At 37.1% G+C, this 13,995-nt stretch overlaps 1 protein-coding gene and 1 non-coding gene across 2 annotated transcripts; both read left to right on the top strand.

The window, feature by feature from the left end:
* Positions 1-1,877: 1,877 nt before the first annotated feature.
* LOC136678351 (ran-specific GTPase-activating protein-like) lies at positions 1,878-10,540 on the top strand. Its single transcript, XM_066656379.1, has 6 exons — positions 1,878-2,015; positions 5,162-5,298; positions 6,913-7,070; positions 7,449-7,577; positions 7,991-8,053; positions 9,071-10,540. Exons 1-6 carry the CDS (start codon positions 2,001-2,003, stop codon positions 9,190-9,192), a joined length of 624 nt encoding a protein of 207 aa, XP_066512476.1. The 5' UTR covers positions 1,878-2,000; the 3' UTR covers positions 9,193-10,540.
* LOC136679853 (small nucleolar RNA SNORA77) lies at positions 8,081-8,211 on the top strand. The gene has a single exon (XR_010796630.1). It is a non-coding gene; the product is annotated as a small nucleolar RNA SNORA77 (small nucleolar RNA).
* Positions 10,541-13,995: the final 3,455 nt, after the last annotated feature.

The raw sequence follows: 13,995 nt of genomic DNA on the forward strand, positions 1-13,995 counted from the left end.
TGAATCAATTGCTTATCCTTTGCATCCCGGATGTGTACCCTGAATTTTTTCACTCATATTTGAGTGAAATTTGGTCTATCCAATTTGAGCAACTTCGAAATTGATATTGATTGAATTTTTTTGAGCTTGAATTTTTTTTTAATCTGAATTTATTAACCTTAAACAATAACAGTGAAAACGTGTTCTTTAAAATTCAAGAGTTCAATTCAAGAGCAACTATATTCAGATGCATATGTGTGAAGCAAAATATTCAGAGGTGGAAATCTGAAGACTTAAATTCAAAAGCAACACAATTCAGATGCATAATTTCAGTTAAAAAAAAAATCAGTGCTACAAATTCAAAGGTGATTATATTTCAAAGTCTGATGAGACAGATTTGCTTCCATATGCAAACCTATGTAGACCTATTAGCATTGTTCCCAAAAATCATTACACACCTTGTGAACTTGTTAACCTGAACTCCACTGATATCCCAAATTCTTTGAATGATTAAACGTTTCAGAAATTAACAAAATTATGGTGAGTGTAGGTGATTTAGTGAATTGTCGATAGTAGTGGTGAATGGAACCAGACATGCTCCTCTAAAAGTTCTTCACAAAAAGTAACTATACAAAATGATTGTGAACACATCACTGATCTCCCCATAGTTTTAATATTTTTGTTTTTAAACCAATTTCGGGTGGAGAGGGAAATGGAGGATATTGTGAGGTGAATATTTTTTGCTGAGATTTCCATCTTTATCGTCAGCATCTGCAGCAGCAGCATTATCATTGTTCCATATAAACTCTTTAGCCTGCTGCAGTTCACAGCTGGTCATGAGGAGGAAACAGACTTGGAGATGTCTGTTTCCATTCACCACCACTGTAAAAAAAAAAATTAATTCATTCATTGTCTGTAACCACTTATCCAGTTAAGAGTAAGTGGGTCCGGAGCCTACCTGCATTCACCTACGGCTCAAGGCAGGAACACACCCTGGAGAGTGCACCAGCCCTTCACAGGGTGACACACACACCTATGGACATTTTGAGTAGCCAATCGACTAACGTGTTTTGGACTGTGGGAGGAAACCGGAGCACCTGGAGGAAACCCGAGCACCTGGAGGAAACCCACACTGACACGGAAAGAACACAACAAACTCCTCACAAACAGTCAACTGGAGCAGGACTTGAACCCACAAACCCAGGACCCTGGGGCTATGTGACAGCGATACTACCTGCTGAACTACTGTGCCATGATTCCAAAATGCGTCCACAAATTTCTGTACGATAGACATTTTTTGTCATGTATCTAGTTTCTGACACTGTATCAAATATTGAGATTAATTATTTGAGATTAAAATAAATTAGCATAAAGGTCAAAATGTATTAAGGTCGGATTAACGTCAGTTTTATAGATTATGTTTTATCCAGAATTGATCGAGGGAAAGAGAGTGTGAATGGGTAGCGCCCCCACTATTTTAAACATTATTGATTGGATGGATGATTAGATGGGAATATGGAAAAACGTAATTTCATCAGTTAATCCACCCACGTTTCTACCTGGTAAAGCGTTCACCCACACAACTTTCTTTACATAAGATAATGAAAACATCTATCCGTTCATCCATCCACCCGTTCACCCACCCGTGCTCTATGACTCCGCCCTGTCCTCCTCTCCGTGGGGAAGAAGTGGGTCTTTTTTCTGTGGTGTACCCGTTGAACTCTGTTGCCATGGCAGCGCCGCGCTGAGAAACTCCGCTACATAGAAACTAAATAAAAAATTATAAATAATCTCGGAATTATATATAGAACTACGTTTGTCTTTGGCGTATTTACATAAGCCCCCAAAATATATAATAACCAAAATATCTAAAATGCTAAACGACTGGGTGACGTCACATGCGGCGGCGCTGATGACGACACGCCGGTCCGGTGCGCGCGAAAGCGGGAGTGTGTGAGTTTTTATGGTGAGGGAAGAATTATCAAGTTAAAACTCCACAATCCGTAAACATCCACTAAACTATGGCCGATCCTAAGGTGAGAGATACATTTTAGTGTTCGTTTTTGTTCTTACAGTCTCTTTGTGTCGCTTTTAATCAAGCGGATGATTTTAATCCGCCTTTTTTTTTCTTTTATGTATATTCTCTCCTCCTCCCTATCTCTGAGAGCCGGCTTCATGAAATGGCGAGTTTCAGCTTTAAAAAATAGGCTTTATTTGCCTTATTGTAACTTCTGCTTCTTCGTTAAATCCTAAATTTAGCTGTTTTATTGCTCAAAACTTTGACGATGTTTCTGCAAGGCTAGCTCCTTTAGCAACCGTCGCTATTTTACCTGTAAAGAAAATGGACAAAAAATATAATATTCAGTAAATTTTATTCGTGGAAATACGCTGTCCTTCTAGACAAATTGATTTAGTGGCTGATTCTCTTCAACTCTTTTGATTTTGTTTAAAAAATGAGTGAACTCGTTTAACTACGCTAGGTTTTTCATCTGTTCCCTTCCACCTTAAATTAAGCGGTAAATGCAGCACCATTTTTAAGGTGGGACGTAAAATTAGCAAAAGAAGCTCAGCGCGCTTCCTGTATTTCTTACTGAATCTAATATCTTTCAGTGCTTGCTTAATTAAATGTGATGTTTCTGTAAGTCACAGGTTCTGATCTGTTTTGAAACGCAATTTTAAATATTTAACTTCAACTTAACTTTAATTTGATTTGTTATATTAAGACAAGTTTAGCTAGGCATGGGGCCTGCACATAAAATGTCTGTTTTTATTATTTAATATCGCTGATGTGTCGGTTAAGGTGTCTTAGCTCTTTATTAGTATTATTTTTTTATTAGGAATAGACTACATTAGGTAGAATAGCTATCTAGATAGTTTAGCCGATTACGTAGATAGCATTTAGCTACTTAGCTTACATCTTTACTAGTGCTGGCACATATTATGAAACTTTTGTAAATTTAAATGACTAAACTTACTAACTTTACAGAAAAAAATAGAGAATACGTTTATAGAAGCTTAAGTCTCAATGTTGGTCTAACATTTGCGGCTAAAATAGATTTAGCCGCAAATGTTAGACTAACAGCTAACTACAATAAATTAAAGGTAAACAAATTACACATTTGTTTATAATTTCTTAGTGTTTTTTTTTAGTCGACATAAAAATAGGGTTAAAGTTCAATAAGAAGTCAACTTTTTATTTTGTGGCTGTAAAAGACCTGCTAGCGCTTCCTTTGTAGCTGGCTTTAGCATTAGCAGGCTGCTCTGGGAGCACATGGGCTTCTGATGACTGAGGGCCGGTTCAGCGCATAGATTCAAACCTGAGTCGTTTAGATGATCGGTTTTTAATGCAATTGCGGCTTTAATGCTGTCACGTCTATCAAAATGCTGAAGGAACACTGGCTGTATATTTTCCTTAAAAGAGCTGTCTTGTTGAATTGGTTTCAGCGTGTGAAGTATTGAATAAAAATGTTGTTTATAGTTTTTAAATTATTTTCTACGTGACACTACCGAGTTTCATATCTGTTCCAACTTCTCCACAAAGAAGCTGGGTATCTATAATGTTGCTGTTGTGCAGAAGGACGTATGTATACTTTTGTATACACAGTTTCACATACTGTATATTATTTACAAATGTCATGAACAGATCAATATAATCAGTCCAAAATGACAAAAAAAAATACGGTTGCATTAATTTTTACGTTCTAAGAACTTATTTTAAATAGATTGTTTTCCTCCCCCAATAGGATTAGACATACCTAGTTTGTTAGTAGTTTTTGTAGTAGACATAATAATAATGTATTTTTGTAAATACAAACTTTGCTGTGCTATGGCCTTCCCGATCCAGAGATGGGCTACATTTTGGTTAACATGAGTCATAAAGCAAACATCTGTGTTTAGCTAATACACAAGGACATGAGTTTGTAATGGTCACTTAATTCTAGCCTTGGGCTGAAATTTTACTAATGTGAGTCATCGTTGACAGCAAAATGTATCTAGTTTGTCTTAATTAAAAAGAAATCTGTGGAAAAAAGAGCTCTTGACTTGGAGAGAAGCATATCTGCTGTGCGTGTTTAAAAAGAATTCTACTGCACTCACTATTTTAATCATATAAAATAATGTCTTGGAGATAAACTGCACTCAGTTTTCTTTACTGTGGTGGTAAATGCTACCAGGAATCTCCATGTCTGAAACACATCTATTTTTCTTCTTCACAGCCACCAGTGAACTTCATCAGTCAAAAGAGGTTTATGTGAAATGATGACAATGAAAATGAGTGGAAAAGCAGTACAAATGTTCTTTACCAAAAATGCATGTTACCTTTCTTCCAAAATGAATCAGCAAAATTGAGGGAAGGTTTTGGAGAAAAATAATTAAGAAGCTTGATCACCTAATTAACTGTGAGCAAGCATAATTAGGCAGTATAATGTTAAGGTGGTAACAGTCAGGGATTTTCACTTGTGCCCCTGGGGTTTTTCTGCTACAGACAACAGACTCATGGCTCAGTGAACGTGAGCTTGGTTGCTGCAGCAAATCGTTGACAAAAGGAAAGCAAGAGAGAGTGAGCCCTTTAAATCCCCCCCTAGCTTTCATTCTGCAGATCTACTGAATGGCCAGAGAGACACGTCCCCCCCGGTGCCCACACAGAGTAGCAGCAGTGCTCATAGAAAGTGGAACCATTTATTCTTGTGAACTGTGGCAGTGTAATGATATTGATTTTCAGGTTCAATATGATTTCTTTGAGTCTTAAAAAAATAAATATTTTTTTTATATAAAATGTATCAATTGTATAGCTGTCATTCTGTAATCTGCTCTCCTTTAAAGTCACAATCCCTTGAATTTGTCATAAAAGTTAAAAATGCAGTAATTGGAGCATGTTTTTAGTCAGAGCTTAAGCACTGCCTCTTTCCCACTCACGTTGTGCTGATTGACTGCAACTGGATGCCTCCTTTTGAAAAAACAAACCCAAAAAACTAGTGCGTGAAAAATGAAGAATGCTGAGATGACGATGAATGACTTGTTTCTATACAAGTCCTCTCTTCCATTAAAAACAAATTGGTTTTGATTTACTTTATTTAAATTAACTTTTGATTGTTTATCTTTTTAAAATAATACCTAGTAACTGCCCATACACACTTCTCTGAATATGTAAAACTTAAAAATGTACGTCCCTCCCCACCCACAGGATGCACAAGATGACCATGAGGCATCAACAGAAAATGTAGACGATTCAAATCACGACCCTCACTTTGAGCCCATCGTGTCGCTGCCTGAGCGCGAGGTGAAAACTCTGGAGGAGGATGAGGAAGAGCTGTTCAAAATGTGAGTTTATTGCTATATTTGTGGCAACGCTGGACTTTGCAGTACCAGACCTATGGCATACAGATGAGCTCTATAACCAGTCCCTGAATGTTTAGGTTTTTTGTGAAATCTTTATTATTTTTTTAAAATGACAAACCACTTAATGCAGTTGAATGTTTCTGTAGCTGTTTTACAATAAACAAGCCTGTTTTCAATCACTTTAGTTCATCAATACGTTTCTTTCGCTGTAATTAAAAAAGAAGGAATAGAATATTGATTTTATTTTTCTCTCTCCAATATTCATCTCAAGTGCACCAGTGTTTTCAATGTACCCTTAAGCCAAATTTTAAAATGGTTTTTAAAAATAAATTTGACAGTTTGTCATGTTTTACCTGATATCATTATGATGTGAGTTTAATGGTGCTCTGTGAGTGTGGAATTTTGTCACAAACTACCCGAAACGCTAATTAAACCGTGGACTTCTAAGTATGACTAATTAAATCAAGTGTGTCTCAGATTAGGGATAAACTACAGAGGCTTCTCTCCGAGTGTTGTTTTGTAACAACTGTTTTAAAATTACACTTTTTTTTTTTTCTCAATTTGAAAAATAGACAGCTAACTTATACTTTATCATACTGATGTGCTTCAAATTTGTTTTTCATGGATGTGTCCTACTTCAAGATTTTTGTTATAGGATGAATGTTGCGAAATGTTTGCCTTTGAAAATTGTGTAAACTATATGGTCAAAATAATAGTATTATTTTGAATATACTCCTGCATGTTTTGTAACAGACATGGCTGGCAAAATATTTAATGCACAAGGGAATCAGCAGGGCTTTACTTGGTTTAACATGCAGTTACAGTGTTAGGATTACATGAGTATATTTGCATCAGACCACCAATTGTAACCCATCTTGGGGCTGTGACAAAGCGGGATTTAGCCTGATAACCTCTAGAAACCCATACTGGTTGTTTACATTCTGAAATAGTTAAGTCATCCTTCAACAACCCTCTAATCCGTTGTTCTTAAATCTATTAAGAACTCTTAATACCACAATCTCATTCTGACCTATTATATCCACCTACATTGGGCTGTGCATCAAATGCAGTATAAGTTACAGGTGTTGTTGGGAATGAGCATTACGTTTTGTGGTTCAGTAATGTTAGAGGGATGCAGCAAAAATTTGGACTGTGTATGTAATACAATACAAGTCAGGCCTTCTCCAACAGCTTTTTGGAATCTTACATTTTTGGTTGATCACAGCACATTACGTGAGTGATGGTCTTTTTTCCTGCCTGATACAATAACAAAGTGTTGGCTCCATCATTAGGTGATTAAGAGTTCAATCCCTGGTGTTGCCACAGCCATCTTTAAAAGTTAATAAAAGTGTATTATTGCCCTCTGTCTAGATGGTTAGATGTCTAGATAGCCCTCCCACTTTGACCTTCACTAAACAAAATGCTGAGCAGTTCTCTTTCAAGTGTGGTGAGCTGTTCTGTTGCTGTAAGCTTACCTTTGCCTTTTTAGCATTAGTTGTTTGGTGTAATTAGAGTATTGAGAATCCTCTGATAATGTTGTCAGTGACTTAATTGTTTGCAAATAAACTTTCTAATTATTAATTTTTTTTTTTTTAGGCGAGCGAAGTTGTATCGGTTTGCAAGTGAGAATGACCCACCGGAGTGGAAGGAGCGCGGCACAGGGGATGTCAAACTGCTGCGGCACAAAGAGAAAGGCACCATCCGGCTCCTAATGAGGAGAGACCGCACACTAAAGATCTGTGCCAACCACCACAGTGAGTAACATATTACTAGGTTATGTATTATTATGAGCTTTATTTTCAAATTCTGAATGAGATATTTTAGGTAAATGTTTTTGATATGAAATTGTATGTGAACCATGTCATTTTCTGTACTTTTCATAACTTTGTTTGGTTTTGAAATACTCTGGTATTAAATATATTTTTTGTGGTCGTAATCTTCTTTTTTTATTTTATTATTTTTTTTCCCCGTTTGATTATTGTAATTGTAATTATTTAGCCCAAGTTTCTGTAATATTATATTCTGTAACAGGGTGAATATAATGTCTCAAGATTTAATATTAATAACGCTAAACTAGCTTGTTTACTATGTTAAAAAAAATAAAATAAAGAGCTATGACTGACTCTGTGCAGTTATGCCACTGATGGAGCTGAAGCCAAATGCTGGCAGTGATAGAGCCTGGGTGTGGAACACACATGCAGACTTTGCTGACGAAGAACCCAAACCGGAGCTCCTGGCCATCCGCTTTCTCAATGCTGAGAGTGAGTGTGCCTAAACTTTCTCACACATGCTGAGCACACATTCTCCTAAAAGCTGCTTATTCTGCTTGTGTAATTCACAATTATATTAAAATTATTAGAACATACAGAATATTTTAAACTTATGAGAGAACTGTCCAGCTTTCTCAGATCCAAAACACTGGTAAAAGTATTACAGCACTATTTTATTTAAGTTAAGCGTATATATTTTTTAAACATCTAAGTCATTTTTGTTCAATTCCTGTTTGTGGTCTGAACCAGTCTGTGGAACACTTAAGGTTGTGAACTTGTTCTGATTGTTAAAGCTATCTTTAACTATTCAAGTCTAGTGGAAATTGAATGCTTCTTTTTCATTATATGAACGTTGAGCTGTATTTATTTAAATTAATTAAAATAATTCAATGTTCTTTCTGCAGATGCACAGAAGTTTAAGGTGAAGTTTGATGAATGCAAAGAGGAAGTTCGAAAGTCACTGGAAGGTAAGATTTTTGTTTGTCTTGATTTTTGCAGACTCACTCTGTTTCGGGTCATATTCCCTGGCCCTGAAACTTTTTTCGTCTGCGACAGTGTCCTGTAGAGCTTGCTGCAGTAGTTTGTTTTCCTCTGGACAGACTCTGGTGTGTTCTACTACAATTTACATCTCTGGTATTATTTAAATACACTATTTGGACAAATGCACTGTTTGCTGAATGTTTGTTCTTTGTGATCCTTTTACAGTAAGGTTCTGTTTTTCTAGAAAGGCTGAACATTAAAGTAATGAGATAATGGCATTCAGACAAAAACTGTGCTGTCAGTTTTTGGTAGCCAATTGATTCTGGATCACAAATGGTCTTATTCCATTAACTTGGAAGCAGTTTCCTTCCTTTTGACAACTTAATTTGGAACCATTTGGCACATTTTCACAAACATGAATGGATTCCACATCCAGAAAATAACCAATGAATAGTAGGTTCTTCAGCATGGACCATGACAGCATCTGGATGCATCAAGCTAAAGAAGCCCCAGAAAGAGCACACAAAAAAGCCATTGCAACCCTGCCTACTTTTTTTGTTTTAGATTAAAGAGCAGGCTACTTTTCTCCACTGTTCTCATTGTTCACAAGCTCAGGATGGCTTGGGAAACATACTCTGACAGACAAGCCATACCTCTGACAGAATCATGTGGCATTATGTTCTGAACCCACTGTAAAGCGTGGATAAACCATGACCCTATCTTGGCTCTGTCCATTTATGTTTAGCTCTAATTCTGTCGCTGAATTAATCCACAGCAACTCTGGAACAAAGCAACCTGGTAATTGATGACCTATTTTTGGTCCCTGGGGCATTCTGTCCCTCTTCCATGTTTGGCATTGGGCGTGTTGACCTGAGGGTCATGTGACCCCCTGTGACGTTTGCTTGAGAAACTACTTTGATTTAAAAACTGGAATGGAATTTCTCTTCAAGCATTAGCTTTCCATGATCCAACCATGTGTTTAACCCCATGTCCTTTTTAAACAGAAAACACAGACTGTGCAAACAAAGTGGTGGAGAAACTGGAGGCGCTTTCTGTAAAGGATGAGAAGACAAAGAGCTCAGGAGAAGAAGAGGAGAAGGAGAAGAGCAGTGAGGGAGAGAAGTGAGCCTGTCAATACGGCTCTTCTTTCCTTTTTCTCTTTGACCTGCAACAGTTCTCCCTTTTCTACAATAGACTCTATGAAATTTGGACACGTCTTTGTTTTGTTTTTTGTTACTTTTTAATTTGTATTTGTTTTCCTCCCGACATCAGGACTTTGACGCCACTCTTTAAAAGTGTTCATTTCTCGATCATCGAAATGTTGCATTGTTGGCCCCATTCCCTCCCCACACGCACATAAACACATGTCTCTTCCAGCTCCTGTCTCTTCTGACCATTTTCCGAAACCACACTTCATCCTGACCATGCTGTGAGACGAGGCTTGTGCTATTGATCGATTCCCACATTGGGGAACTTTTTTTTTTTTTTTTTTTTTTTTTTTTTAATTTTATTTTTGATTATATTGATTTTCTTTTGTACTCTAAAGTAGCTGAGTGATCTCGAGTGTGGGTGGACACTGTTAATGAAGAGAAAGAAGAATGAATGAGCAGAGTGAGTTTTGTAGCGAATATTTTGAATTTAAGAAGTTGGGGTGGAGTCAGATTATTGGGATTTGAAGCATTTTATTAACAGACTGTCTCTGTAGCACACAGTTGGTTTTGATGTATTCAATTTCCTGCACTCACCAATAGGACAGAAAGCCATGGACTGAAAAATGTTTTTGAGACCATGGCTTCTCTGGCGGGCTACAGAAGAGGCACTAAGTTTAAAATTGCTGGAATATTCCTTTAAAGAAAAGCTTAGTTATGAGTGGAGTGAGAGTGGCATTGGAAGGGTGGAAGTGCATCTGCTCATTGATCAGCCGTCGATGGAACTCAAAATAAATGAATAAAACTAAAAACCAAGGTCTGACTGCTTGTTTTGCTTGAAAAAAATAAATAAACAAATCAAGAAAATAAACAATTCACTCTTCTTTTTGAGTGTTGAGTGCTCAGTTACTTGACTTTGGCATTTAACTGTACACTTTTTTTTTTTTTTTTTTTAGAAATGAAAAACAAAAATGCAGGAAATTTGTCCTGCTTCTCTGAGGTTTATGGTAATATCAGCAATCCAGCTTTAATCAGCAATAAATTTGTCTGATCATTCCACTGGACACTTCTTTGTATAGATACCCGTTATCAGTTAAGCAGGGTTTTGTTTTATTTCTTTTTAAACCCCAAATCAAGTTTGACAAAATGGTGTACTGTGTAAATGGGTTGAAAAATTAACTGTTGAGTTTCTGTAATTTGTTTTTAAGACAGCTTTGATTTACTGTCAACTGAATAATAAAGCTGTTTTAATAAACTTTTTTTTTTTCTTTTAATAAATTAGAAATTTTAAGTAGTCTTGCATTCCCTGCTCCTCTGACATAGGAAATATGAGGGTTTTAGAAATGTTTTTGCAGCATTATTTGTAGGTTGTAAAAACAAAATCCAAAATTAAAACAATGCTTTATCATTTGACTATGTCCCATCACTGACGTGTATTTCAAAAAGCAAAATGAAGATTTTTTTTTTTTTTTTTTTTAATGTAGCTGCTTGTCTTTAAACAGATTGGGAACAACATTGTTTTATATATTTTAAAATTTCCTATGAGCTGCAGCTATTAAGAGATCATTCAAATTGCATTTTAGTCCCTGAAAAAACTCATTTATACTGTCATTTAAAAAAACATGTTTAGTAGAGCCTCTGATGAATCCAGACCACTGTCAGTTTGCCTCAAAATGTAAATTGGTAAAAGCCATTTCCACATCTGTCCTTGTGACAGTCCAGTATTATCTGAGATGGTTAATAAATACTTTGTTAGATCATGTTTTCTGTTGATTTAACAAAACTGTACGATTAAGGAAGGACATCTGGAAACAAACTTAGTCTTTCACACTCGTTCACAACACCTGTTTATTTTTATGCTTTAGTATTTATTGTATTCATATAATTTTATACATGCACCACATGTATTAATAATTTTTAATTATAACATTCTTTGGTGCCCAAGACTTTTAATGAAGTGTTAGAACCCACCTGTAAAGCACTATATGATGCTCTATAGAAGTCCTATTATATCACTTGGTTCAGGCTGACTGTAGTTTATTGGCTTTTTAAATATTTTAAAAAACTGAAAATTGATAGATAAAACGGTATTGAAAGATATGTCACGTTATTATATCTTGAAATAACAGTGCAGACAGTGTCAAATGGTATATAAGTATTTGTAATTCAGATGGACTTTATTCCTTCAACAAGGAAAAATCTTTGATTAGTTGACAGTGTTGTGTCACTAATGCTAGCTATCACTGCACAAATCTAAGACCTAGATCAGTGGTTAATGGTCTAAATTAACACCACATGGAATCCAAATACACTACTCAAAAAAATGTAAGGGAGCACTTGTATATTGGATCGCAATTATTAAAATATTCAGGTGGAAAAGCTCTACTGATAGACATTTTTTACGTAATTATGTAACAGTCCGTAAAAACCAAAATCATCAACCCACTGAGGGCTTATTCAAAATTGCTGAAATCACAGGTTGATACAATTTGCATGAATTTCATCAGGGCAATTCATAATATTACTTAGTAGTGGGAATGACCCCCATGAACCTGTATGCACTCCTGACATCGTCTGGATATGCTCCTGATCAAAAGCAGCCTGTCTACTGGGGATCTCCTCTCACACCTGGGCATCAACGTGCTCCTGGACAGTCTGTAGCACTACTTAACGATGCAGGAGACACAGTGGCCTAGAAGTTCTCAATTAGATTCGGGTCTGGGGAACGTCCCTCCTTGCACAAAGAAGCAGATACCCGTCCTGCTGCTGGGCTAAGCTGCCCTTGTACTGCCCTGTCCAACTCTCCTTGTGTAACGGCATGTGTCCTGGTATCTCCTTCGTGCTCTTGAGACTGGGAGACACAGCAAACCTTCTTGCAACGTCAACGTATGGACATGGCAAGGAGGAGCTGAACAACGTGCAGTTCAGTGGTCTGGAGTTATTGTCTCATGCTACCAGTAGTGCTATTGACAGTAGCAAATGCAAAATTATACAAGAATCAGTCAGGAATTATAAAGTGAGGGTAATTGTCTAAGGCCATCACCTGCAAACCAATCCTTTTTTGTAGTATGCCCTGCTGTTGCCTCTTTGGGCACTTATCACTTTTATTCACACCAAAGCAGGTTGAAAGTGACTCACGGTTGCTTATGATTCCTAACTGGACAGACTGATACGCCTGAAGATGTACAAACTTTGTATTATACTGCACTGATTAAGGTTTCCCTTCATCTTTTTGAGCAGTGTAACTTATGTATTTGCGAAATGCATGCTGAAATGAGAGGAAACAAAACATTCATTCATTCATTGTCTGAAACTGCTTATCCAGTTCAGGGTTGCGGTGGCCTGCCCTGAATCACTGGGCGCAAGGTGCCAGTGCTTCAAAGGGTGACAAACACTCACCCATTCACTCACACCTATGGACACATTTAAGTCACCAATCTACCTACCAACGTGTGTTTTTGGACTGTGTGAGGAAACCAGACATGAGGAAAATGACATGCATTGTCTGCCTACAGTTCACCTGCCATCCTCAACCTTCTCCATAATACAACTACGAGTCATGCCACATGCAGAGGTATTCTGACAAACCTGCTGCTGTGATGTGTGTAACAGGAGACAGGAGGAGGAGTACAGGAGCGTACAGTGGAGGAATATGTGTCATTGGAACAACTTGCTCTTGAAAATGGTTAAGACTAAAGAGATAGTGGTGGAATTTCAAAGGACTGGGCTACACCCACAGCCAGTCTCTATGGATGGGGGTTTGAGTGGAGATGGTAAAGATATAAAAGAAACTTGGGCTGCAGCTCACTGAAAAGCTGTACTGGTCAAAGTACACACATCCTTTATAGGAAGGTGCAGAGCTGGCTCTTCTTGAAGAGGCTGGGGACATTTAATATCTGTAGGAAGCTCCTGCAAAGGTTCTACATGTCTGTGGTTGTCAGCAACCTTTTTATGCTTGGGAGGCAGCGTTAAGATGAGGGACATAAGGCAACTGGACAAGCTGGTCAGACAAGCAGTAAGTGGTTGGTGTGGAGCTGGACTCTGCGAGAATGACACAGTGCTAACTGCTCTCCATCATGGATGATGATATTCATCCACTATACATCGTCATCGTGGAAAAGATGTGCAAGTTCAGTGGCAGGTCGCTGTCATAAAGTGGCTCTATTGAGAGTCAGGAGGCCCATTGACCATAATCATGCCATTTGCACTTCATAGTCATAGCATCTACAATATGGAGTTCTGGTCTGAGTCTCAAATGCAAATGTATAGGTTTTTCCATTTATTGCAAATGCAGTATTCATGTACACTTTTTAACCCCATTGCTGATGGTGTTGTACCCTATATAAGATCATATTGTTATAATGTAATGGCTATATTAGTCTTTAAGCACAGTTTATTGTTTCACTATTCTTTGCCCTTGCATATATAGTTTTTGTTATATTTTTTATTTTATTTTGTATGTTGCTTGGTCTGGATTGCATTCATAGTTTTCTGTACTTCTGAGTACTACATTGTACTGTACTTATGTCTAGGCAAAGTGCAGTTACTTTACTATATCAAATATATTTTAATATCCTTATAATGTGATTTTTAATGTGTTGTTTTCATTGCTACAGGCTGCTAAATCTCTCTCTCTCTCTCTCTCTCTCTCTCTCTCTCTCTCTCTCTCTCTCTCTTACACACACACACACACACACACACACACACACAGGACTACAGTTTATAATTTTAGAACTACAAAGTGCACCACTGGAAAATTGGGCTCAAAATGTGGAGTGTAG

This window comes from Hoplias malabaricus, chromosome Y (assembly GCF_029633855.1).
Source record: "Hoplias malabaricus isolate fHopMal1 chromosome Y, fHopMal1.hap1, whole genome shotgun sequence".
In the NCBI taxonomy this organism is placed as follows: Eukaryota; Metazoa; Chordata; class Actinopteri; order Characiformes; family Erythrinidae; genus Hoplias; species Hoplias malabaricus.

Bases quoted from the DNA above. Each gene is read 5' to 3' on its own strand.
- LOC136678351 (XM_066656379.1), top strand. The intron at 5,299-6,912 runs GTGAGTTTATTG...TTTTTTTTTTAG, and splicing joins GAGGAAGAGCTGTTCAAAAT to GCGAGCGAAGTTGTATCGGT. The intron at 7,071-7,448 runs GTGAGTAACATA...GACTCTGTGCAG, and splicing joins GATCTGTGCCAACCACCACA to TTATGCCACTGATGGAGCTG.